Below are 24690 nucleotides of genomic sequence, written 5' to 3' on the forward strand. Positions count from 1 at the left end.
TCCTACCCCTATCCCTAGGTGGTATTGCAAAATCAAGAGATTACTCACCAGTTCATGTCATTACTGTACGTCCCCATATCAATAAAGACAAACATCATTATACCGAATGAGTTAAAAGATAAAGGCCTTAAGCACAGATGATAACCCAACAATAATCAATCAAAACATATGGAGACCATATAAATAATCAAGAGTTTCAATAAAATAGAGCATCAAAAGATTACATTGTTTCCCCCAACAACAATAGGGTTTAGTTCACCATAGACATGGTGAAACTAGATGAAAAATGGAAGAAGAATGGAAAAGCAAATCCTAGAAAAGAGGAAAAGGAGCCTAAGCATCCAAGAGATCCTCTCCAGAGAGCGAAATTAGGTCTGGTCGTTCTCCCCTGTCAAAAGAATAATTCTGAACTCGCAATAGGGGTATATATAGGTGAGGTGCGCATCAGAAAACAGGCCCAAGTCCAGCGAGCCACCGCCGGGCGGTTTAAGTGTGGCGCCAGCGGTTTCCCAAAGTCCTCCAAACCGCCAGGCGGCAATTGCCACCGCCGGGCGCTTTCCCTCAGATCCGCCCAACGTCAATCGCCATGCCTTCTCCTCGTCATGGACCGCCCGACGGTTTAAGTGTGTCGCCGGGCGGTGCGTCGACTCATCAAATCTTCATTTTTCTGCCCTTTTCTTGAGTCAATGACCTGTATCTTCAACTCCATTCTTTACTTTTTTCAAATTAGCTACAAAACAATGCAAAACAAGCAAAAAATCGCTAAAAACAGCTTTTGATTCTCTTCAGACTCATTTATTGAGTTTTGCTTGATTCTAAGCTCATTCCGAGTAGTAAAGGGTGTAATTTGGTCCAAATTGACATATGAAATTAACTGTTTTTCAACCTTCATCATTGTGATGCTGACTCGGGGCTTAGAAGGCTTGAATATGATCATCGCCTTCCATTTTTTTTTTGAAGAATCCTAAGGCACAAGTTAACAGGAAGCAGTTGCTTGTGGGTGGCTTTAAGAGAAATGAGAGGCTTATCCACTATCTGATTGTGTGGTTGTTTTGTCCCCATGCTTCGAATCACGTTCAATGCTTCGAGGCAGATATGATGATTATATATGGCATTGCCAATGAGATCAAGATTCATTAGCCAAGCCTCATACATGACATTATGATGAAAGGTACATTTATTACCTTCTTCCCTATGACCTTTTGGTTTCAAGGATCTGTGAATACAAGGGAGTAGATGTCTTAATTGAGGCATTCCAAATCACTCATCCAGGGAGTCAGTGACAACGGTTTAAAACACCGTTATTTGTGATGTGATTTTGATTCTAAAAACACCATTTTTCACTTAGAAACTTGCTTGGACTCATGCTTTTTCCTTCAGTTGTGTGAATAAGAGAGTTGAGGTTTATTTTAATGCTTTTATGACTAATTTCTCTTGTTTTGACAGAGATTGAGACAATTTTGGAAGCAGAGATGAAGAGCCAAGAAGATGGAGCTTAGAAGGGTCTAACAACGCACTAAAAGGAGGGACAGTATGAAGCTCGAGCGTCTAGAACCGAAGCTTGGGCGAAGAAAATCGACGTCCACCGCCCGGGCGACAGGGCCTCGAAGCTTGGGCATCCAAAATCGAAGCCTGGGCCGTACATGAGGTGATCTGACCGCCTGGGCATCATCTTGGACCGCCTAGGCGTCGACTTTCGTGGATTGGGCCCTGTTTCTTCTCTTTTTCGATTCTTTTGGACCGGGCCCTATTTTGGCACACCACTGAAACTATTTAAAGGACCCTGGGGCTCTAGGTTTTGTATCCCTGGAAGAGAAGAGCATAGCAATACATTCTTTTCCCAATACTTAGGCTTTCATTCTCATTCTTTCTTCCATTGTTCATAGAGTTCCCCATGTTTATGGGGAAGTAATTTCTATTTGTTGTTGAGGGATGATGTAACCTTGTAAACTCTCATGTATTTGAATTGATTCTTATTTCCATATATTTTTTCATTAATTGTTAGAGTAATTCATCCGTTTTGTTGGTTTGTGATAGTGAAGCGTTAATTCTCGTTTGAGATTAACAATTGGACATAGGATTATTTGCGATAAAAAACCAATTTACCCCCCCACCCCCTTTGGTTTGTTGTACACACTAATCATTTCGCTACATCGCTATGACAGTAGTGAGTCAAGGACAAAAAATCTCTAATATAGAAACCTTCACTACATAGCACCATGAATGACAGTCATGTACCATTGGGACAAAGAGCTACACACAAATGCATATGTCAAAAGATTTAAATACAACAATTGAATGTCATTCTCATTAAAATAAGATGTACCAATAACAACTTACTCACAAAGTCGGCTATCAATATGTCTTCAAATCCAATGACTTCAGTATGGAAATATACGTAGTAATCACCTAGTGTCCACATTTTTTGATTAATCTTCTATTTCCTAGAGTCGTGGGGTACATAAGTTGCAATCAATTTCAAATTAATCATCAAACAATGATATCTAGATAAACTATAATTACAAATAATTATAAACTATAATCAAAATTCTTCTACCGCATATAAGGGACTGAATGCAATCCTATTGGCAATTCCAAACGACCATTTTTCAAAATACATAAGAATTGTTGTAGCAAAAAGCATCGCCTACAAAACAATATAATAAATTACCATTAGGCTTAATATCATTGTTGGTCCCTATTTTCGTCAACTTTGTTCGATGTGGAACTTATTTTTTTCGAATGTTCGATCTAGTCCCTTATTTCGTAATTTATGTTCAATTTAGTCATTTTTGCTAACGACGTCTAAATCGTTAACGGTGTAGATTCCACGTAAGAAAAATAGAATAAGTTGTCACACAATAATGCTTACAGTGGTTGACTCACATCATCATCTCGCCCCGCCATCGTCATCTTCCCCAAATCAAAAACCCTAATTTCTGTAGGCTTCTGTGATTTAATGGAAAGCGATTTAGGGGTTTCATTCCTTGCAGATGATTTTGCGTCATCAATGGAGGTTGACCAAGTTCAATAGTGGTACAATTTTGGATTTTACAAGTTTTCACGAAAGAGACGTGATTTCGTGAATTGGGAGTTCATCGTGAATTGGGTTTTTATGATTTGTGTTGATGATGGTGCACGAGAAAGATGATATAGGCTGCACAACCTATTGCGATGAAGGATCTCTGTTTTGATTTAGGAGTTGAATGCGATTTGCGTGAGTTAGGGTTTGGTTCAAAAAGATTTGTGGTTGTTGCGCGAACTAGGGTTTATGTTCGAAGTAGATTTGGGAATTCTGGATTTTCTGTAGGTTCAATGGTTCTGTGATTTTTAGGTTTTCTACAGGTCCAATGGTGGTCCGACGATGTGGAGAAGATGATGGCCTGAATGTGGTGCATGGTGGCGCATTGATGGAAGGAAAATTAGGGTTTTTGATTTGGGAAAGATGGTGATGATGTGGCGAGATGTATGACAGGTCATTCCATTATTTTACGTGGAATCTACGCCATTAGCAATTTAAACGGCGACAGCGAAAAGGACTAAATTAAACAAATTATGAAATTATGGAGTACATTGAACATTAAAAAAATGAGTTCGACATCAAACAAAGTTAGAAAATTAGGGACAAATAATGACATTAAGCCTTATCAATAATACGTACAAAAATACACATTTAAGAAGTTAATTAAAAATAAAACCTAGTTTAAAAAAATCATTACCAAGTTGTCCACGTGCTTCATTGGTGCCAAAGAGTAACAATCCATTGAGAGGAGCATTTGACCACAGATTTCATACACAATCCTGACAAAACAACCATATTGAATCACACTAGAACATTTGCCTTCAAAAAATATAATAAAATGCATTACACAACTGATGCATTACTGATAACGGTTCAAAAACCGTTATTTTTATACTGAAATTTGACACAAAACACATCCTTTATGACTTAGAAACTAGCTTGGAATCATGCATTTTGCTAAGTTAGAGAATAAGAGAGCCAAAGGTGGTTTTAGTGGTATTATGCTTGTTTTTCCTTGTTTTGGCAAGATTTAACATGAATTGAATGAAGGAAGTTGAAGTAAGAAGGAGTTGGACTCAAGAAAAGATGGAGAAGTACACAAATGAAGAAACGCAGCCACCGTTGAGTGCCAACTTCGCTGAAGGATTCTCTGTCAAACGCTAAAGCGCCAACGCTAAGGGGAGAATTTGAGTATCGCACCCACCGCTGAGCGCTACCTCATCGCTAAGCGTTGGCTTCTATAGTGAAGTCATTGCCAAACGCTTGGGCGTCAACGCTGAGCGTCCATCTTGAGTGTCGTACTCATCGCTAAGCGGTGACCTAGCATTGAGCGCCACTGCTTTGGGCCTGGGCTAGTTTCTGCTACGTTTTAATGAATTATAAATATATTTGCATGACCTAGAGAGGCTATCTTTTGGCAGAAGAGACACAGAAACACCTTCTTCACCCCTTGGAGGCGGATTTTGGATGCGGGAGCTCTAATTTATCAAATCTAGGGTTTATCTTTTTATTCTTTTCATTATTTTCATCTAGTTTCACCATGTCTATGGTGAACTAAACCTCCATTGTTGTTGGGGAAACGATGTAATCCTATTGAAACTCTCATTTATTGAATTGATGTTTTATTCATATACTTTGTTTTATTAATTGTTAGAGTTTTTCCTCTATTATCTATGCATGCTTTGTTTAAGATATTATTCAATAGCGTGATCTTCGATGTTTATCTATATGGACACATGTGGGTATATTTAGGCATGAGAGAATTCTCTCGCGAGGAATATTACCTAGATATAGGCATAGGAGGACCGATTGCCTTTAAGCTTCTGTGCGAATATAATGCATGAACAATTACTAGGGAAACAAGACATTGTAAACTAGTAATTTTATTTCACTTTTATGTATATTTTTTTGGGTTAAATATGTTTTTAGTCCCTATACTTTGGGGCGATTTTGGTTTTAGTCCCTCTTTCAAACTAAGGTACAATTTAGTCCTTCAACTTTAGAAAACTCTGGTTTTAGTCCTTTTTACCAAATTTTTTTAACTTTATTTGTTGTTTCAAACGCGTTTCATAGTTAACATTGAAGCAAAAATGTGTCAAACAGTGTAAACAATCCAAATGCTATAATAAAACGTGCTTGAAACAGCAAATAAAGTTAAAAAAATTTGGTAAAAAAGACTAAAACCAGAGTTTTCTAAAGTTGAAGGACTAAATTGTACCTTAGTTTGAAAGAGGGACTAAAACCAAAATCGCCCCAAAGTATAGGGATTAAAAACATATTTAACCCTATTTTTTTTTGTAAATTTTTGTATTTCAGGATTTAGTGCGTAAGTTTTTGCATTTTAAAATATACAATTCAATGTATTTTTTATTTTAAAATATATAATTAAGAATATAATTTTGAATTTTGAAATACATAATTCAAAATATAAAAGTTATATTTTATATTGTTCAGTTTAAAGTATATTTATATTTTCGATAGTGAAATTCATTATATATATTTTTATTTTAAATTGTGAAATGAATAGTTCAATATTAAAAAATTATATTCTAAATTATCCAATTAATTTTTTTTAATAAAAAGTGCAGTAAAAATGGTCGTAGAAACATTGAAACTTCTATTTAGGAGAAAAATATATTACAATTTTCATAAACTTAATTAAGTTTGAACTTTATGATAAATTGAGAAATTTATAATAGAATTTTAATAAATTTTTTATAGTTTATTAAGTAATTGATAAATTTATATTTGTTAATTTTTTTATTATTTTTTTTTAAACGGATGATGTGACTATTAAATGAGTGTTATTTTTGTTTTCTACCTTTGTTTATTTGTCATTACATATTAATTTATAATTTTATTTATCATGAAAAACATTTAAAAAAGTTATTGAAAAAAAAAAATTAAACATAACAAAATACAAATAAATGTAAAGAAAATATTATTCTAAAATATATGACTGGAAACAAAACATAAATATAAAATGAATAATGATATTTAGATAATTTTTTTGACATGAACATTGATTACGTGTATGATTGGTCGTAAATTATTTCATAATATTATTTATGATTATTATTATTGATTATAGAGTAATTTACGATTTATAACAAATTCACACATAATCCAATATTGTCAAAAAATATTGTCTAAATATAATTATTGATATAAAATTATGTAATTAATTATACCTTCAAAATTAAAAATGACACTAGACGCGGCTGCAGTTGTTCCTGCGATGCACTACCTGCAGACGATTCTACCTACTCCGCTCTCTTCTTCGTTCTTCTCTTCTCCCCTTGTCTCTGTTCTTCTCTTACGCTTACGAACTCCAATAACTGACTCTCTGAACCGAAATAACCGAAATCCGCTCCCTGAGAAAGATCCAAATGAGGGATCCGAATCTGGAGTTGCAGGAATCGGGTTGGGAGGAACTGCGTAAGGAAGCGCGCAAGATCGAGGGCGATCTCGACGTCAAACTCTCTTCCTACGCCAAACTCGGCGGCCGCTTCACGCAAACAGGTTCATTCCATTCATTGATATCTTAAACTGAATCAACAAATATTCAAGATTCTCATTCGCGTTTCTACGGTTTCTGAAATTGAATTATCGTAAATAAAATTGATGGACAGTCTCACCCAAGATGTAATTGGATCTAGAAGTTCTGTTGTCAGTGCTTTTAATTTCTGATTTGGTAATTGCTAGAAATTGTTAGTTTATTCGTTGTTTAATTTTTTTTTTTTTATGTAGGTATTGTGGCGTTGAAATGGATATGTTTCTCCTGCATGTGAAGTTCACTTACGTCTTAGATTGTTTAATTATTATTTAAGTACGGTTATTTGATCATCATTTTTTTAAGAGCAAAATGTTAGCCAGATGATAAATGTTGTTTACCGTAATTAACTAGTTGATATTCAGGTGTAATGGCTAGTGTTAACATTTACTTCTAGCATGTATTTCATGGATGCGACTTACGGTCAACTGCATTTGTGTCTCTGTATGGCGGTTTTGAAGGTCTCTGCAACTGCATTTCATGTATTCTTAAAATCACAAATACAATTTAAAGCCTTGATTACGGTATTTGTTTTTCTTCATGTGCTGGAGTCATTTATTGCCACAAAGAGCTCATGATTGACAGGAAGCTAGGGTTTCAAAATTGGAGAGGACGGAGAAATTGCCGTTGTTTCCTGATTAATAGTCTTGATGCACTTAAAAATTGAATGGAATGCATTTAGTCTGGTAGTGTATGCTCTCTATGTTTATAAATTATGAGAATATACCTCTTGTTATTAGGTCATGTGGATGGTGGTTCACCACCTCTTGGGTCCAGTAGGTCTTGGAAGTCCATGGAAATGGAAATCCAGTCTTTGCTGGAGAAACTGTTGGACATAAATGATTCAATGAGTAGATGTGCTGCATCTGCCGGACCGGCTACTTCTGTAACTCAAAAGTTGGCTAGGCACAGAGACATTCTTCATGAGTTTACCCAGGTGCGATCACATTGCATAATCTAGTTTAAAGCTTCAACTTTGTATCAGTTCAAAAAGAATGAATGTCTACAAGTATAAATTGTCATAGAAGTATGTTTAGTTCATTATACATGTAAGCATTGCGTAGTCTTTGTTTGGTAGATGGATGGACATTCCATTGGAATTGATAAACTTGTAGCTTCTAAGAATTGGTTCAAATTTCCATTTTACTTGCCATGCTTGGTGCAGGTTTAGAGATAAAAAGAAGTATATTCTCTTATTAGTTATTTGGCCATACATAGTTGGATTTATGGTTTGAAATTGTTAAAGAAGTTATTTACCCTGAGATCCCTCTTCAGAATTTCCTCCAGCAGTCCTTCTGGCCTCCCTTCTTGTCCTCTTCTCAAGAGTAAAATTTCTTTGCAATCAACTTTCACTTGGCATTTTTTGTTTGTGTCCAAACCACCTTAAACAATTATTTGTCATCTTTTTCATGATTGGTGCTAAAACAACCTCTTCTAGTATACAATCATTTCATATTTTTTCTTTTCTTGTGCGGCCACACATCCATTTCGTGAGTTTATAATTCGTTTAGGGTTTTATTTTCTCTCATTATATTTTTACATTTTTGTTGGTGTGTCATCAGCTGTACTGAAGTTGTTGACAGCCATCACTTAGTTATAACTGTTTTAGTTTGTTCGGTGTGCTTCTGTGTATAAATATCTCGTTGTAAACAGAACCTAAATTAGGTTAGTCATTTTACACATGTCAATATACTAGTTATTTTTTCTCTCTATGTTTTTGCTTCAATATGGTATCTAGAGCATATAGACCTGTTTCCATTGCTTCCGAAATACCTTCTCCCCAATCTCCACCTATTCCATCCTTACAGCCTTCACTCACCAAATTACAGAAAAACTAGATGATATATATATATATATATATATATATATAAAAGAATCATTCAACTAATACTGCATTCTTGCCTTTGGTAAATCTCTCACATACCTCTTCTCAAACATAGAAACCTGATATTTATCGTAATTTCTCCAATAGTTATGGTCGAAATCCTATTTCTACAAGCCCCAATTATTCTGACTTTTGTGAATTTGTTATGGGTCGTAGTGGATGCATCAACCAAGGTGAAGGTTGCAGTAGCAGAAGCAACTTTCAATTTGAAATTTGCTTCAGGTTCAGACATTCATCTTTCTTCTTTTATGAGTGGTTTAGTCAGAATTACCAGCCTCAACAGTTAGTAACTAGTATCCATTGTTAGGGGTCACTCCCTTAGAATTCATATTAGAATCCCTATTCAAACTCCCAATGGTACCAATCTTTAATGGTTACTGGTCCCTCTTCCTCCTGACAGGGTTCTTATAGGTTGCATATGGATTTTCAGTGAAAAGAACATGTTGAGACATTTTCTTCTATTATTAAGCCATTTACCATTTGTATCATTTTGACTGTAGCTTTAACACCCAAATTGTCTCCGCTACAGTTGGATGTTAATAATGCTTTCCTAAATTGTTTGGTACAAGGGGAAATTTACATGCTCAAAACCTCAAGGTTTTGAATCAACTGGCAAGTCTTTAATTCTGCAAATTTAATAAATCTATCTTGGGCTTAAGCAAACAACATGAGCATTATTTGAGAGGCTCAAAATTACTCTGCTGCATTTGGTTTCACTAACAGTAAATGTGATCCATCTTTATTCATCTAGTGTAATATCAGAGGAATTGTGTATATGTTGGTGAGATCATTGTTACAGAAAGTTCTACTTCCACTCACCAATTAGTCACTCAATTGAATGCAACTTTCTCCCTTAGACAACTTGGTTTATGTTGGAAGTCTATCGATAGAAATAAGGCCTATTCATAATAAGCTAGTTTTATAAGCTAGTTTTATGGATTTGAGTTAGGCTTAAAGTTCAGTTCTTAACATGACATCAAAGCTGTGGGTTAGATCCTATCCTAAAGAAGCTAGTTGTTTGTTGGGCCTATTGTTCCACACACTATTGGGCTATTATGAGACCACCCATTAATGTTCAGTCTCACGCTTAAGTGTATATGTCTTGGCATGAGAGGGTGTGTTGGAAGTTTTACATCGACTAGAGACAAGAACAATTCATAATATATAAGTGGGTATAAACCTCATCTTACAAGTAAGTTTTATAAGGTTGAATTCGATTTAAAGTACACTTCTTAATAGTTCACTTGATTACTTTTTGGGAATAGAGGTCAGACAATTATATAGTGGTTCTCTTTTCCTCACTCAAACTAAATATATCACAAAGATTTACATGTTGAGACAAATATGATTGATTCAAAACCTATATCTACTCCTACAACATCTTGGTGCAAGTTGACAAAATCTGGTTAAGATATTCTTTAAGATCCTAGATTTTATAGATCTATTGTGGGTGCTTTGACATATATTACTATCACAAGACCTGAGCTAAGTTACTCTATTAACAGGTATGCCAATTTATGTAAGCTCCTAATGTGACATTCTCATTTCTGTCCTTTATTTGACATCCCTGATAATTTCCTTATCATTTTGAAGTATTGATCTCAGATATTTAAACACAGGAACCTGTAATGTTACACCTTCTCCCACTTTTACTTCCAAGTCATGTTCCTCTCGTGTCTTACTAAAAATGCATTGCATATACTCTATTTGCTCTTGCTTAGCTTTGGAGAATTAGGTATAAAGAACAAACTAAGCACAGCAAGAGTTAAAAGATAGCATACCTGACAACATTTGAATTGGTATATTTAGTTTCTGTTTCTAATAATTTTTCCAAAACTTCCTTGGATTTTTTCCTAATCAACTTCAACTGCCCCTTCAAATTGATGCATGTATATCTATTGGCCAACATGCTTACAAGAAGTTCAAATTTAGGCTAGGAAAATTCTGTGGTGAGGATATTTTCCACTTGCTGCATAGGTCGATTCAAATGCCATACAAACAGGCACATCATCTACCTCCTTCTTCGAAGTGTCTCAATTTCCAACCACTGTTGGGTGGCTTTTCATGGCTCTTTGTTCTGTTTTGGCTCTGCTTCTTGCTACCACAATCTCAGTTTTTTTTCTTTGGTAACCCAGTTACCCCAAATGTGTAATAGCCTGCTATATACCTTCTACCTGTGGTAGACCCTACCCAATCAACATTTGGGTAGGCCTTGATTATATGTTGTTTGTGTGTCTGTATTGAAGAAAAGATATTTGCCTAATGCCCTCTTCCAGTATGTCTACATTTGATATACCACCTCAGGTGTTCTTGATAGGGTGAATGCATGAACTGACTTACTAAACTTTTTGCTAATACAATATCAGGTCATGTATGTGACAAGTAAATCACTTCGTACTAATTTGTGGCATTTCAAAATTTTCCAAATCCTCCTTGTTCTTCCTAGCTTTTAATTAGCGTCAAGAGAGGTGTTTATTGGTGTAAAACCACTCATACAAATTTCTTTGTAGTTTTCTTTTGAGAGAGCACAATTACTCTTATTTACCTAGCAATCTGTACTTTAAGTGTTGAAATTAAATAAGGAAACAAATCAAAATTATATCTTAGGATGTCATTAAGATATAGGGTTTCTGATAGTGAATTTTCAGAATAGCATGTGTTGCTCAGCTGATCTAGTAAGCTCTTAGAGATTTTTGTTGGAAGTCCCACATCAACTAGAGATAAGGCCAATTTATAATATATAAGTGGGGTGCAGACCTCACCTTACAAGCCGGTTTTGTGGGGTTGAGTTAGGCTTCTAACATGGTATCAGAGCCAGGTTAGAGCTTATCCTAGAGATATTTGTTGGACATATTGTTCCACCCGCTATAGGGTCGTTATTGGACCACCCATTAATATCTAGTCTCGCGCTCGAGATGTATATACCTCGGTGTGAGGGGGGGTGTTGGAAGTCCCACATCGACTAGAGATAAGGCCAATTTATAATATATAAGTGGGGTGCAGACCTCACCTTACAAGCCGGTTTTGTGGGGTTGAGTTAGGCCTAAAACTCACTTCTAACAATTTTTAAAGATGTTGTCCTTTGAGAAGATAGTTGGGATGGGGGGTTCCTGAGACATTTGATGTAGCATATGTAGCAAATCCCTTGGCTTCAACCTTAGAATCATCAACTAGAATCAAGAATAATGAAATGAAGAAACTTCAGTACAATAAAAGAGAATAAGGAACTATTTTCAATAATGTGGTTAGAGACATCTAAATCAGTTGCCAATGGAGTTTAATTATTACCATGGTTATCAAACTTGCAAGTTAACTCGTTAATTCGGACGAGTTTTCGTGTTCACTCATGGCTTTTGAGTTAACTTGAAAGCAAACTTGATTTTGGAGTAGAACTGTAGAATTGGTAGGCTTAGTCAAACTTGCGAGTGTACTTTCGATTTGGCAAGTTAGTTGAGATTTTATTTTATTTTATATTTTTTTTTTTTGTAAAATGAAGTTGTTTTTAGGGCAGACTCACTAGATTAGGGTTTTTGAATCATCTTTCAAACAAGTCCATCTTCTTTCATGGTCTCTTGTGATTGTAGTTCTCGCTCTTGTGCTCTTTGTCTCTCGATTTCATGTTGCTCGCTCATGATCACCATGCCGTCACATTTGTAGTTGTCGTCGCTTGATGTGGATCATCATCGCTCACTGTGGGTTGTCGGTGTTTTGCAGCCCCTCGCACCTTGCATCTATAGGTTTGCTGTGTTTTTTTTATCATTTCACATCCCCACAACTCGTGTTTTATATAATTTAACTTTTTTTCAACATTGTGACTAAAATTTTATAAGCCCTTTTTTACCCTTTTGACAATAAGTGTCCCTTGGACTTAGATAATTTTTTATTTTGGAATTTTGTAGTTGGCTGAAATTAAAAGAGGATGTTTGGGAATGGTTCAAATTCAATTGAGACCAATCCAAGTGCATCTTTGTTTGGGTATAAGGTGGGAGGTAATGATAAGGGTTGGAAAGTATATGAGAAGGAGAAGAAAGGTAGGAGGGAAGTGAGGCCAAACTGTATTGACTGTAAAGGTCGAATGGTGGAAGGCATGGAGAGGTTAGGCCAAACGGTGGACAAAGGGGAGTGACCAGGCCGAATGATGGACAACAGGGAGCCATCAGGCCGAACGGTGGAAGGCGGGGAGCGACTAGGCTGAACGTTGGGAAGCAGCGAAGGACCTGAGCCGAACGGTTGAAGAATCACCATCCTAACTGTGCAGCGGTTAGGGTGGGCGAGACCTAATTATAGTAAAAGGAGCCACACTAGGGGAGAATGTTTAGTATAAGTTAATTAGAGTAAATAAATATATATTCTAGGGAAATATACAATATAAGATATTTATAATTAATGATGCTATGGAGATATACGGGGAGATATTTATATTAAATATAGGGATATTTATATTAAATGCAGATGTATTCTAAGGAAATATGTTGGAAGTCCCATATCGACTAGAGATAAGGCCAATTTATAGTATATAAGTGGGTGGAAATCTCACCTTACAAGCCGGTTTTGTGGAGTTTAGTTTGGCTTAAAGTCCACTTCTAACATGGTATTAGAACCATTGTTAAAAAGCGTATCCTAACGATATTTGTTGTTTGTTGGGCATATTGTTGCACCAGCTATTGGGTCGCTATCAGACCACTCATTAATGTCTAGTCCCACGCTCGAGATGTATATACCTTGGTGTGAGTGGGGTGTGTTGGAAGTCCCATATCGACTAGAGATAAGGCCAATTCATAGTATATATGGGTGGAAACCTCACCTTACAAGCCGGTTTTGTGGGGTTTATTTAGGCTTAAAGTCCAGTTATAACATGGTATCAGAGTCATTGTAAAAGCATATCCCAGCGACATTTGTTGTTTGTTGAGCATATTGTTTCACCCGCTATCGGACCGCTATTGAACCACCCATTAAATTTCTAATCCCACGCTCGAGATGTATATATCTCGGCGTGAGGGGGGTATGTTGGAAGTCCCATATCGACTAGAGATAAGGCCAATTCATAGTATATAAGTGGGTACAAGCCTCACCTTACAAGCCGGTTTTGTGGAGTTGAGTTAGACTTAAAGTTCACTTCTAACAAAATATTTAATAGGAGATGGGTGGGAAATACATTAGTATAAATAGAGCTAGAGTCTATTGTTAGGGTTATGTTTTTTATCATTTAGTTTGTAGCAAACATTATTTTCTTGTGAGGGAGGTTATGCTCCCAAAGTAATTTAAGGAGGTTATGCTCGCAATTATTGTTTACTTTTTTTTTATTCAGAGTTCTATCACCATCAATAAAAGATATCCATTCGGTCAATTCCATTCTTTTATTATTCTTTTACTTGTTTTGAGTGTGTGAGAGGGTGATTTTGTTATGTCTCCTACTCGGATATGTAACAATCTTCATCTGTTAACAATAGATGTAAAAATGCTTCAGGGACAAGTTAAGTCATGAGCAGTAGTATAAGTTGATCCTTGAGACCGTTGACCGCTTATGCTTGGTTAATTTGGAGAATTGCATTTTAGTTTTGTTGGAATTTACAGATTTTCTAAGAATCCATAAAGAGAATAACAATTTTCTTGGATGTGTCCGTTATTTTTCAATATTTGCATTGAGGACAACTAGGTCTCCTCCTGCCTCATCCTCCATGAATGTATATCCTGGAATAAGTCTCATTTGGATAATCTGATTTGCTGTGAGATTTTGGTGGAGGAGCTCAAAACAGTGGAGTAACTAAGTTCTCAATTGAAGGAACCTCTTGGCCTTTCAAGACTTGGTCATGGAAATGATCGAAATGTGGATGTATTCGTGTTAAAACCCACACCATGTATAATGATCAAGCTTGACTTGTATGCCTTCAAGAGTATCAACTTCTAAAGCAATTTAATTCTTCAATTGCAGATTGGATTAGATTGTATGGGGAGCCAACTTTTGTGCTGAAATGATCTTTCGTAAGAACATAAAGGTTACACAGGAGTTATTGATATTTAAATGTATACAGGAGATTGGCTTTTGAGCATTACATTTTAACTAGTAACAATCTTGCCTTGCATAAAATGGTAACAATTTGATCTCCTGTAAAAACAAGAAACTGAACTTTGTAGCTAGGATAGTGAAATATCAAGCCATGGCTTCTACCACCAGTAAATATATTTGGCTGAAACAATTAGTTAGAGAATTAAGGTTCAGGGAGGTTAATAGATAATGACCAAAGAAGGCTGCTTTGCATTTACCTGAAATCCAACATTCCAAGGACCAACTAAATTGAGATAGATTGTCATTTCATTAGGGGAGAAGATCTTTGTGGGAGAATTTGACTTGAATAATGAGAGGCAATAAAGAAATATATTAATTTCAATCATGCTAATTACATTTTGGACTAATCTATTTTGTAACAATTACATTCTCTCATAAAAGAAAAGAAAATATGCTTGAATGAATGTGAAGATTCTAAGGATATTTTATTCTGATTATCAAGGGATATTAGGATATTTTGCTCCTAAATAATCTCTTATTTTCAGCACATTGTTACTCACTTTGTTACTTCTAATGATCAACTTGTAGATGTCTTCACTAAATCACTCGAGAGGTTCCCAAATTAGTTACATGTGTAACATGTTAGGTGTATATGATAATATCCTCCAACTTGACGAAAATGGTGAGGGGTGTTGGAAATAGTGTAATTAAGGTAGTTGTGTTGATGAGATATATACTTGTGTTATCACGACATTTGTATTGTTCTTTTTTAGAATTTATGACATCTATTATATATATTACCCTTCATCGTGTAATTGAGACCCACAACATGTATGTCGAGGAGTTTGAAAATCTAAAACCTTATTAGGCATTTATTTAATCAAATGGTCTAATGTCAATTGTTTCTTGCATTAGGCATTTAAGAATCATTCTTTGAAAGAGTAATGCATGAACTTACTTCTAAAAAGTGTTTAATTTTCCTTTCAATTCAAGAACTTTGTTCAATAATACCTCTTTTTGTGAAAAGATGATTTAGACATTTGTTAAAACACTATGCCATTATCATTCCTGAAACTAAATTGCTTTTCTTAATTGTGTTCTCATCATTTTAAAATCATTTTTGAAAAATTTCTCTACTTTTTCCTCATTGAATATAACCAAGATAATTTCATTTGATCATCAATAAGCAAGTCAAACCAACCTTACATGAATGTGTAAGCTATGGACAAGGTCCTTAATGTCATTGTGGGTGATGGTAATAGGTACAAATGTTTTGTAAGGCTGTGATGGATAGAAAGTGTGATAATGCTTGGACAATTTCATAAGTAGATGATGAATTTTTATAGGTCCTTTGTTCTTCTTCTACACCTTTTTTCTCCCGGCCTTTGTTGCCTTTGCTCTTTTGTATTTTGCCTAGGGTTGTTTAAATTTGAAGAAAACAAAGGGCATAACCATTTCTTTTGAATTTATAAATTTATTAATATTTTATACATGACCATTATGCACCTCTTTTTATTGTGTTATGAACCCATTTTATGAATTATGAGTTATTTTGATAATTTATATTATTTTTAATGATACACCTATTTATAAATTTAAGTTTTCATGGAATCGTAACTCTTATGAGTCAAGATCCTCGAGTTATGATCTTTTATCTCCTTTCCGATCCTCAAGTTTGACATCATTGTCTAGGATAGATTTTCATAGAAAAAATGAAAACCAAGGGACAAGATCCGAGGAAAAGAAGGTAATAAAAGCGTCAACCTATTGCTTACCTAACAAAACTTGCAATGGATAACTTTAGAATAAATCATTTTTTTCCCTTTTAAATAAAATATTTTTGGATTTTGACCATCATGCAAAATGAAAAAGAAAGAACATTAAGTAACTAATGAAGTTCTGCCAATTTTCCTATTCACACTTCATTGGTTGGGGTGTATGATCCATATTTTCTCTCAATAAAATGATGCTTTTTATGACATTGCCATGAGTCTTGATTTCAACAATACCACGGGTCCAGTACCTTTGTTATCACATACAATGTAATGTCAAGGGTGTAACTATGGGTAAACTAGTGAATCAGATGTGATTCTTAAAACCTGTCTTCTGCTATACTATATGGTATTCTTACCAAAATGAAACACTTGAAAATGGAAAGAGCTTATGAAGTCTTTGTCTTTTGAGAAAATGGAAATGAATAAATTAAATTTGATATTTCAATTTCATTTATTCAGAATGGTTTGACTTACAATAATGAAGAATAACAATGTGCTTTGTCTGTCATTATTCTCTTGTCCTTAGTGTAGGTCTTTTAAAAGCAAATGATGATTCTTAGAAAGTAGGCTTTAAGATTAATTCAACCTCACAAATTAACTTCATAAAGTGAGGTTTGTACGGTACTTATATAGTAAAATTTGGCTATATGTTTAATTAATGTGAGATCTCCAACACATTCACTTTTGTCCGATTGGACATCTTGAGCGTGAGAGGGCCAATGGCGAGTGGCTCAATAGCCTTTGATAAGATTTGGTGCTATATTTAAAAGTATACTGTAAGCTTAATTCAAATTTGCAGAACTAGTTTTGTAAAGTGAGGTTTGCATTTCATTTATATAGTAATATTTGATTATATCTTTAGTTAATGTTAGATTTCACTAATGAAAATAAAGCAGATGCTCAAATTGTTTGGTGTTTTGATGCTAATTGGATAGGGTCACCAAGTGATAGACGCTCCACTTCAAGGTATTGTATTTGGTGTTGGAGATAATAATATTATAGAATAGTAAAACAAAATGTTGTGGCAAGGTCAAGTGCAAAAGAAGAATGTAAGGCAGTGAACTTAGTCACTTGTGAGCTCAGATGGCTAAAACAACTCTTCAAAGAACTTTTAAATTTGAAGAAAGTTTCCAAATGTACCTTGTATATGACAACCAGGCTGCATTATACATTGTTTACAATCATGTCTTTCATGAAGGTCCAAATGTATTGAGGTTGATTGCTATTTCATAAGAAAAAAGCTGGAGTTTAGAGACATCACAACTAGATTGGTCAATTCTAATGAACAACCACTAAGTCTCCAAGAGCACTGCAGATTATATTTGCTACAAGCCAGACACATACGGCCTTATGCTTCAGTTTGAGGGGGGATATTATAATTCTAGAAATAAGAAGTTAATCCTATAAATGAAGAATATCTAAATTATATTTGTTTTATTTTGAATGTTTTTGTTTATTTCCGCTTGTTGTCAGAGAATACCAAATCTTCTCTATTTTTTGTATTGATTCCTTTTTCTCAATATGTATTTCAGAAACATGGTTTTAGTTTAATGTTTCTCTATTCCTTAGAGTTTAAAAATGACGAACAAGGATAAAGTAAACTGCATATTATCTGACTTGAGCTCTTATGAATGTGTACAATTGAAGAATTAAGTTTGGGATAAAATGACAAGATATATTCTCCTATAATAACGACAAAACCTTATGTCAAATGAGGTCCATTACACGGATCACATGATGACATTCATCTTAGTTAAAGACCAAAGTTCTAAATATGTTATTTACCATGAAATTCCTTTTGATAACTTCTTCCAATATGCTTTTTGGTCCTCCATTCTTCTACTTCACAGGGTTAAAACCGTGTGATCTGTTCTTTTCACTAATGCATCCCTGTGGCCTTTTTTGTATGTATCCAAACCAGCTTATCCTCCAATAGTAAGAAACGGAAAAATTGATCTTTAGATATACATGTAGTACATTTCATTCTCACTCTTGCATCCCTGTGTCCTTTTTTGTATGTATACAAACCAGCTTTTCCTCCAATAGTAAGAAATGGAAAAGTTGATCTTTATATATGCTTATAGTCCATTCCATACGGATGGGACAGGTGAAGTGTTTAGGTCCGTTTGTCAAAGTTCCAGTGGAGACCCTCCTTACTCGGCCTTTTTAAGATGTAAAAAGTGGACATAGTATTTATGCTATGAAATTAAGGTCTCACGCATCATGCTGACCTACCATACTACCATGACTTATTTATCTTTTCACTTTAACATGATATGTCGTGGCCAGCTCCCTACCTACTGTTATACTAATTTTAAGTCAAGACTTGATAAAGCTTATATAGGATAGAAAGACTTTATTAATTAGAATGTTACTGTAATGAATTAGACATTGATACATTAAAATTTCTATTACCCTAATAAATTGACTTAAATTATATTTACCTTATTATTTATTAATCCTCAGGAATTTAGGCGTATCAAAGGGAACATAAACTCAATGAGGGAACATGCAGAGCTTTTGAGTTCTGTCAGGGATGATATTACCGACTTTAAGGTGAATCATGAGTATGATTTGAATTAAATAAATAACACAGATATTTCCGCATAATAGCTGTACTATATTTACCTTCTTCTGGCAGACATCGGGCAGTATGTCACCAAGGATGCAGTTGCTACGGGAGAGGGCTGCCATCCATGGAAATATATCTCATGTAAGTATTTCTTCTATGGAGTATAATAAATTTGTATTCTAATTAAATTTTAATTTGGTGAATATTTCTTAATTGGCCATTGGTGACAGCTAAATATGCATTGATCCTTTAAAAAGTTACACTATTCGGGACAATCCAGGCTTGCTCTGGGGTTTGCACAATTTGAACTAATGTCATACAGCCAGCTGTAGCTAAGATTTGTCATACGTGTCTTCTTTTTGTACAAGTTTTTTGCCTGCATATCATTCGGGTCTTTTAAGTCATATCTAAGGTTTAAACCAAAGTCAGAGGCTTAGTGTTTAAATTTAACTGGAGATTTCTATAATATTCAGTAATCAGTATCCCAGTGCTTCACAAATATAATATTTTCCTTTTCAATAATCATATCCTTCTCGATATACAAATTATTCTTAAGGTTCCATCAATAATGGCAGGCCAAACTGTAGCATAACCTATTCCTACATGGTGTGTCATTGATGTTTAGTTTGATATAGCTAAATCTTAACATATTGTTCGACTTATAATTATAAATTCTCAAAATTTGCAGTACTGCGTCTACCCTTTCAGGAGTAATATCCCATAATAATTTTTATTTAACAGGAAAAATCTTTGAAACCCATTTTGTTTATATGTGAATGGCTGTCTTCTCTTTGAGATTTCTCCCCTTAGTGATAACATATTGCCATAATAAGGGGCATTGTAGAAACTCTTTTCTTTTCAGCTCTTTCAGACGTGACTCTATCATCTGGATTTTAAGGAAGTGTTGATTCACTTTCCCTGCATTTTTTTTTTTCCAGATGGATGATGTGATTAGTCAAGCTCAAGCAACAAGAGCTGTGTTGGGTTCTCAGAGAGCCTTGTTTACTGATGTTCAAGGGAAAGTGAAAGGTCTTGGTGACAAGTTCCCCATGATTCAAAGCCTTCTTGGTATATTGCAGTTTTTATCTTCTAATTTTCCATTGATTTTCCGATTCGCCTCTGATCAAGTATGTGCTTTTACAGGTTCAATAAGAAGGCGGCGTTCAAGGGATACTCTTATTCTGTCAGCAGTAATTGCTGCTTGTACGTTGTTTCTCATCATTTATTGGCTTTCAAAGTGACCAAAATATTCTGTAACGCAATATGAATTATGGTACTGCTTGCTATCCATTGAATTTTTCCGCTTGTCTGTTTTTTTTTTTTTTTTTATCTTCTTCAGAGGAGGGGGAGAGTAGGATTTTTTTTCAACCCACTGTCTAGGAGCCTCATATTTGTATGTCAGTTGTTGACATTAAAAAAATTATTTGATTTTTTATATAAATCAGTATCAAATAGTAAATTCCACATTGTTTCTGGTCTTATGTCAAGTATATATTCTAGTTTTCTGAATATTTTTCTTTTAGGAAACCCGCGGGTAACAAGTAGCTTAAGACAGAGCGACCAATGGTAGTAAATTTAGTTCCAGATAACAAACTCAATTTCATAGCTAGGAATTGGGAAAACCTGCTTTTCGTTGGGCTGATTTATCTTCTACAACAAACAATACGCATTCAACATACTTTCTTAGCGTTGCCTACTCAGTAAGTTAGTTGTCTTTGGAAAGTAAGCATTCTTAATTTTTCGTGTTTGATAACCTATTTATAACATGTTAAAAGTATATAATATAGAAGATTTAAGAAGTTCATGTTGATTTCAAAATTAGTTGTTATTAATAATAGTTTAGTGTGTGTGTATATATATATATATATGTATATATATATATATATATATATATATATATATATATATATATGTATGTATGTATATATATGTATATGTATGTATCTGTATAGTTCTTGTGTTTGAGTTATCAGGATATCCAGTTGTGTAATAATAGTTTTTCTCCTATGATAGCATGGGCTGGGTCATTGGGTTATATTTAGCAAATTACCAAGGGGAAAGGGGTTGGAGTGCCAAATAGAAAACTAACTTCAGATCTGTGATGGGAAAAAGTCATGTCTCCGAGTGAGCTTGGAGTAAGTTAAGAAGGCTGACTTAAGCAATGAGTGAATGAAAGTTGACATAACTGTAGAGTGGGTCTGGGAACTGCACCCTCCAAAAAATTTCTTCACAATTTGTAGTAGCAAGCATTTTTGTTTTGGATTTTATACAGCACATGATTTGATTGGACACGTGAAGTCACCAATACTACTTGCTTCTTGTCTCTATTTGTCCATAAAACCAGCTTGCCGTGCATGCACTTGCTGGCAATTTTTCTTTCCCTGCTGGTGCGTGGTCCCTTCATGTCTTGATGCTGTTGTGGTCCTTGTTCAACATTCCTATCAGCTTAACAAAGTAATCTGTCTTCTAATATCTTTTAGATCTCCCCCTGCATGTGCTATCTCATCTTGTCTCCTTAAAAAAATCTGAAACACATTTAATCAGTACGCTATTATCATGTCGGCCTCCTGGATTATGAGAACTTTAATGTTCGATTGAAGACTTATCCCTTGAATTATACATCTCTGCTCACAGTATTCATTGAAGTCATTATGTGACTCAAATATTTAATTTCCAGTCATGCTGTTATTTTTGTATAACACTCAACTCATGATATTTGTATCCTTGGCAAAAGAGGCAGGGGAGGGTGAATAAGTAAAGTACATAATAGCATAAGTGTATATTATTTTTAAAAACCTGAAATGAAATATACGTACAGGTGTACACTATGTTCAACGGATACACTGAACGTACAGATTAACTGGCTCATATTTGTTATAACTTTATTCAATATTAAATATTGAAAAAAAAAAGTGTTGTTACGGTGGTAATATCATTTTATAGGATTAAGATCACATTTTATAAGATTAACCAAAGAAGTAAATAAATATGAACTATTAGATGGTAATGTTGGAAGTCATAATAGTAAATGTGTAGTCAGCAAGAGCGGCTCCATTGTAACTGAGCTTTGATGAGTTGCAGTGTTTCTGGAAAATATAGAACTAAAATCCACATGAAGAAGCTGACTTGATGCTATTTATGGAGAATCAGGACACGTGGTCCTGCAGTATTTTGAAGCAGGAAAGAGATGAAGGACGCTAGGTTTCATTTCATGTCGAGTAAGACATGCCTAAGCAGCCAAGGAAGGCACAAAAGCTTGAGGAAGGAGATCAGGTACATCTCTCTCTCTCTAATCTATGGTTGTAGTGTTGTAGGTTAGAGCAGTAGGGTTCTTAGGTAGTTTTGTATGGTAATGGTAGATGAGGACCAACTACGCATGTACGTTGTTGTTTGACAGTAGGGCCGTACAAAGTTCCAGGGGAACATAAATGTCAAAACAGTGATTGCTCCATAAATGTCATCTTTATTGGATTTCTACCCACACATAGTGTGAGAGAGTGAGAAAGAAAGACAGAGTCGCTCCATGTGTGTATGTATTCCACGAGGAACGTGTTGGGATATTTTTTTTTTTTTCAGTTTAATGTCATGTTCTTATTTATGTTCAGAATATTAAATAAGATATTTTTTAAGTCTTAATTCGATCTTTATTTTTATAAAATTGAATTTTATAAAATTGAATTAAATAGAAATTTTTTATTGAATTGATCAAACGGCATTAAGAATTATGTCACCTGACATGTTGACTGCATAATTTTAACATACGTATAATTAAAAAGTGTGTCAATTCTATTATTTTAAATTTTTAATTAAAATATTAAGTAAACAGAGTGGAAATTTAATTAAAAAAAGGGTAAAATTGAGAATTTGTATTCTACTTTATGTTGAAAGCCCCGTTCTCTCTGCAATTGCGATATCCAAATGAAATTGGAGAAATTTGAATTTTAAGACTCGTCACTCATCAACAAAATTTTTCGACGTTGTATGTCCCAAAGCAGAATTCTCTCACGTCGTCGGAAAGAGTTGTTAGCGAATTCCCAATGATCAGGGACAACCTTTCGAAATCCCTGCACATAACAAAACACAAACACCGACAATTTATCTTAAAATATTCGCTAATAGAGAAGAATAAAACGAGCTTGGGTGGACTGGTTACATAGGTGTTTAGCTGACGGACAAAACTGGAAAAGTTGTTGTGCTTGAAGTACTTCGGAAGCAAATCATGTGCGAATTCTGCAGGCCGCCAAATGATGAAACTTGTGCCATCTTTGTTCCAGGAAATTAGGTCATTCGCGAAGGGATTATCCATGAGCTGGTACGTCTTCGTCAGAAACAACATCAAGATAGATCTTTATGACTTTGCCGACGTTGATTCAGTAGTTTGCTCCACCCGTAATGGCACCATGATCCGCTCCATTACCAGATCTAGAATTGCAACCTAGCTAAGCTCCCTAATCACTTCTCTGCTAAGCTCATAATCAGCTTCTAAAATAAACTAGTTTTTCTAAATGCATCAATTTACTACTTACGAACTATACAATTATTTGGATAAGGTAAACTACATACATCCACAAAATCGTTGTTGCTCGTCACTTAAATTCCCCTAATTTCATTTCGATTTTGCAATTGCAGAGAGAACAAGGCTTTCAGCATAAAGTAGAACAATAATTCCCAACTTTTCCCTTTCAAAATTTTAAAAAATAGAATTAACACACGTTTTTAGTGACACGTATGTTAAAACTAAACTGTCCGCATGTGAGGTGACACAATCCTTAAAGCCGTTTGATCAATTTGACGAAAAGTCCCTATTTGATTCAATTTTACAAAAATAAGGACCCAATTGAGACGTCAAAAAAGAAGGATTCCTATTTGATATTCTTGACAAAAATAGGGATCTATTGAAACATTAAATCTTCTTTTTCTGTTTTTTTTTCTTCTTCTTCATTAGTGTTTTCGAAACGAAAATGTATTTTGAACAACTTTTTTTTATAATTTTTTTACAATAGTTTATGTGAACGTTTGTGATTGATCTGTTTCAAATATATGAACCAATAAAATAGTAACACATAATCTATTGTCAAAAAGTTGTTAAAAAATTGTTAAAATACCATTATCCTTTTAAAAACAGTAACAAAAAAATAAGACTATTCAAAATCTAAGCAACCCTCCCTAGAACCCTTAATTAACAATTTGATTTTAGAAGGTTCACTTACTACTATATTAGTCATTAAAAATAAAATAAAATAAAAGAAAACCTAAATAAATTTTTGAGATTTATTTTAGTATATAAATTTATTACTTATTATTAATGAAAAGTGAATTAATTTTAGGAATTTAATTTTTTTTTAAAATTCAGAAGCTTATTTTAGCTTTTAAGAAAATGCAGAACTAATGGTTAGGAATTGAGTTAATTATTATTTTATATAAAATTGAATTTAAACATAAATGATAGACAGACTTTATAGAGGGCGGAGATAATATTTTGTTATTCTTTTTAAATTTAATTCTTATTTTTTATCTGTTTTTGCAACATAAGTATTTTATTTTATTTTAGTTTTAATATAACACTTTTAGTTTCTATAAAACTATGAACAAATTTGACTTAGGTCTATCGTTATTAGTTTTTATTTTATTCCCGGTACTTTTATTAAATATTAGATATGTTTTTTTATCAATATTATAAATATATATATATATATATATATATATATATATATATATTATAAATGTATAAATTTTAAATATAAAAGCATAAAAGAGAAATCTAAGAAGAAGAGAGTTTGCAGAAGAAAAATAAAACATCAAATGTATTAGAATTGATGGTCTTTGTTTCTCAACAATAAGAGGAGTGAATTGATGTTTTATAAAAATTTGTACTT

At 34.2% G+C, this 24690-nt stretch overlaps 1 protein-coding gene across 8 annotated transcripts; it reads left to right on the forward strand.

Moving 5' to 3' along the window:
* The first annotated feature begins 6233 nt into the window (after window positions 1-6233).
* On the forward strand, window positions 6234-22380 carry LOC106774318 (Golgi SNAP receptor complex member 1-2). 8 transcript variants are annotated; one of them, XM_022785985.1, is made up of 7 exons: window positions 6238-6544; window positions 7316-7512; window positions 18709-18798; window positions 18884-18955; window positions 19753-19882; window positions 19958-20017; window positions 21159-21358. In XM_022785985.1, exons 1-7 carry the CDS (start codon window positions 6412-6414, stop codon window positions 21341-21343), a joined length of 867 nt encoding a protein of 288 aa, XP_022641706.1. In that variant the 5' UTR covers window positions 6238-6411; the 3' UTR covers window positions 21344-21358. The 8 variants fall into 8 exon arrangements, with proteins under 8 accessions (XP_022641709.1, XP_022641706.1, XP_022641708.1 ...); XM_022785987.1 differs by lacking the exon at window positions 21159-21358 and adding an exon at window positions 21896-22380 and having other exon boundaries at window positions 6240-6544; XM_022785986.1 differs by lacking the exon at window positions 21159-21358 and adding an exon at window positions 21896-22379 and having other exon boundaries at window positions 6241-6544; window positions 19958-20087.
* The last annotated feature ends 2310 nt before the right edge of the window (window positions 22381-24690 follow it).

Source organism: Vigna radiata, chromosome 9 (genome assembly GCF_000741045.1).
Source record: "Vigna radiata var. radiata cultivar VC1973A chromosome 9, Vradiata_ver6, whole genome shotgun sequence".
In the NCBI taxonomy this organism is placed as follows: Eukaryota; Viridiplantae; Streptophyta; class Magnoliopsida; order Fabales; family Fabaceae; genus Vigna; species Vigna radiata.

Excerpts from the sequence above, each read along its gene's own strand:
- LOC106774318 (XM_022785985.1), top strand. The coding sequence starts at position 6,412 with ATGAGGGATCCGAATCTGGAGTTGCAGGAATCGGGTTGGGAGGAACTG. Across the intron at positions 18,956-19,752 it reads TCCATGGAAATATATCTCAT|ATGGATGATGTGATTAGTCA; the intron begins GTAAGTATTTCT and ends TTTTTTTTCCAG. Across the intron at positions 20,018-21,158 it reads GTCAGCAGTAATTGCTGCTT|CTTGCCGTGCATGCACTTGC; the intron begins GTACGTTGTTTC and ends CCATAAAACCAG.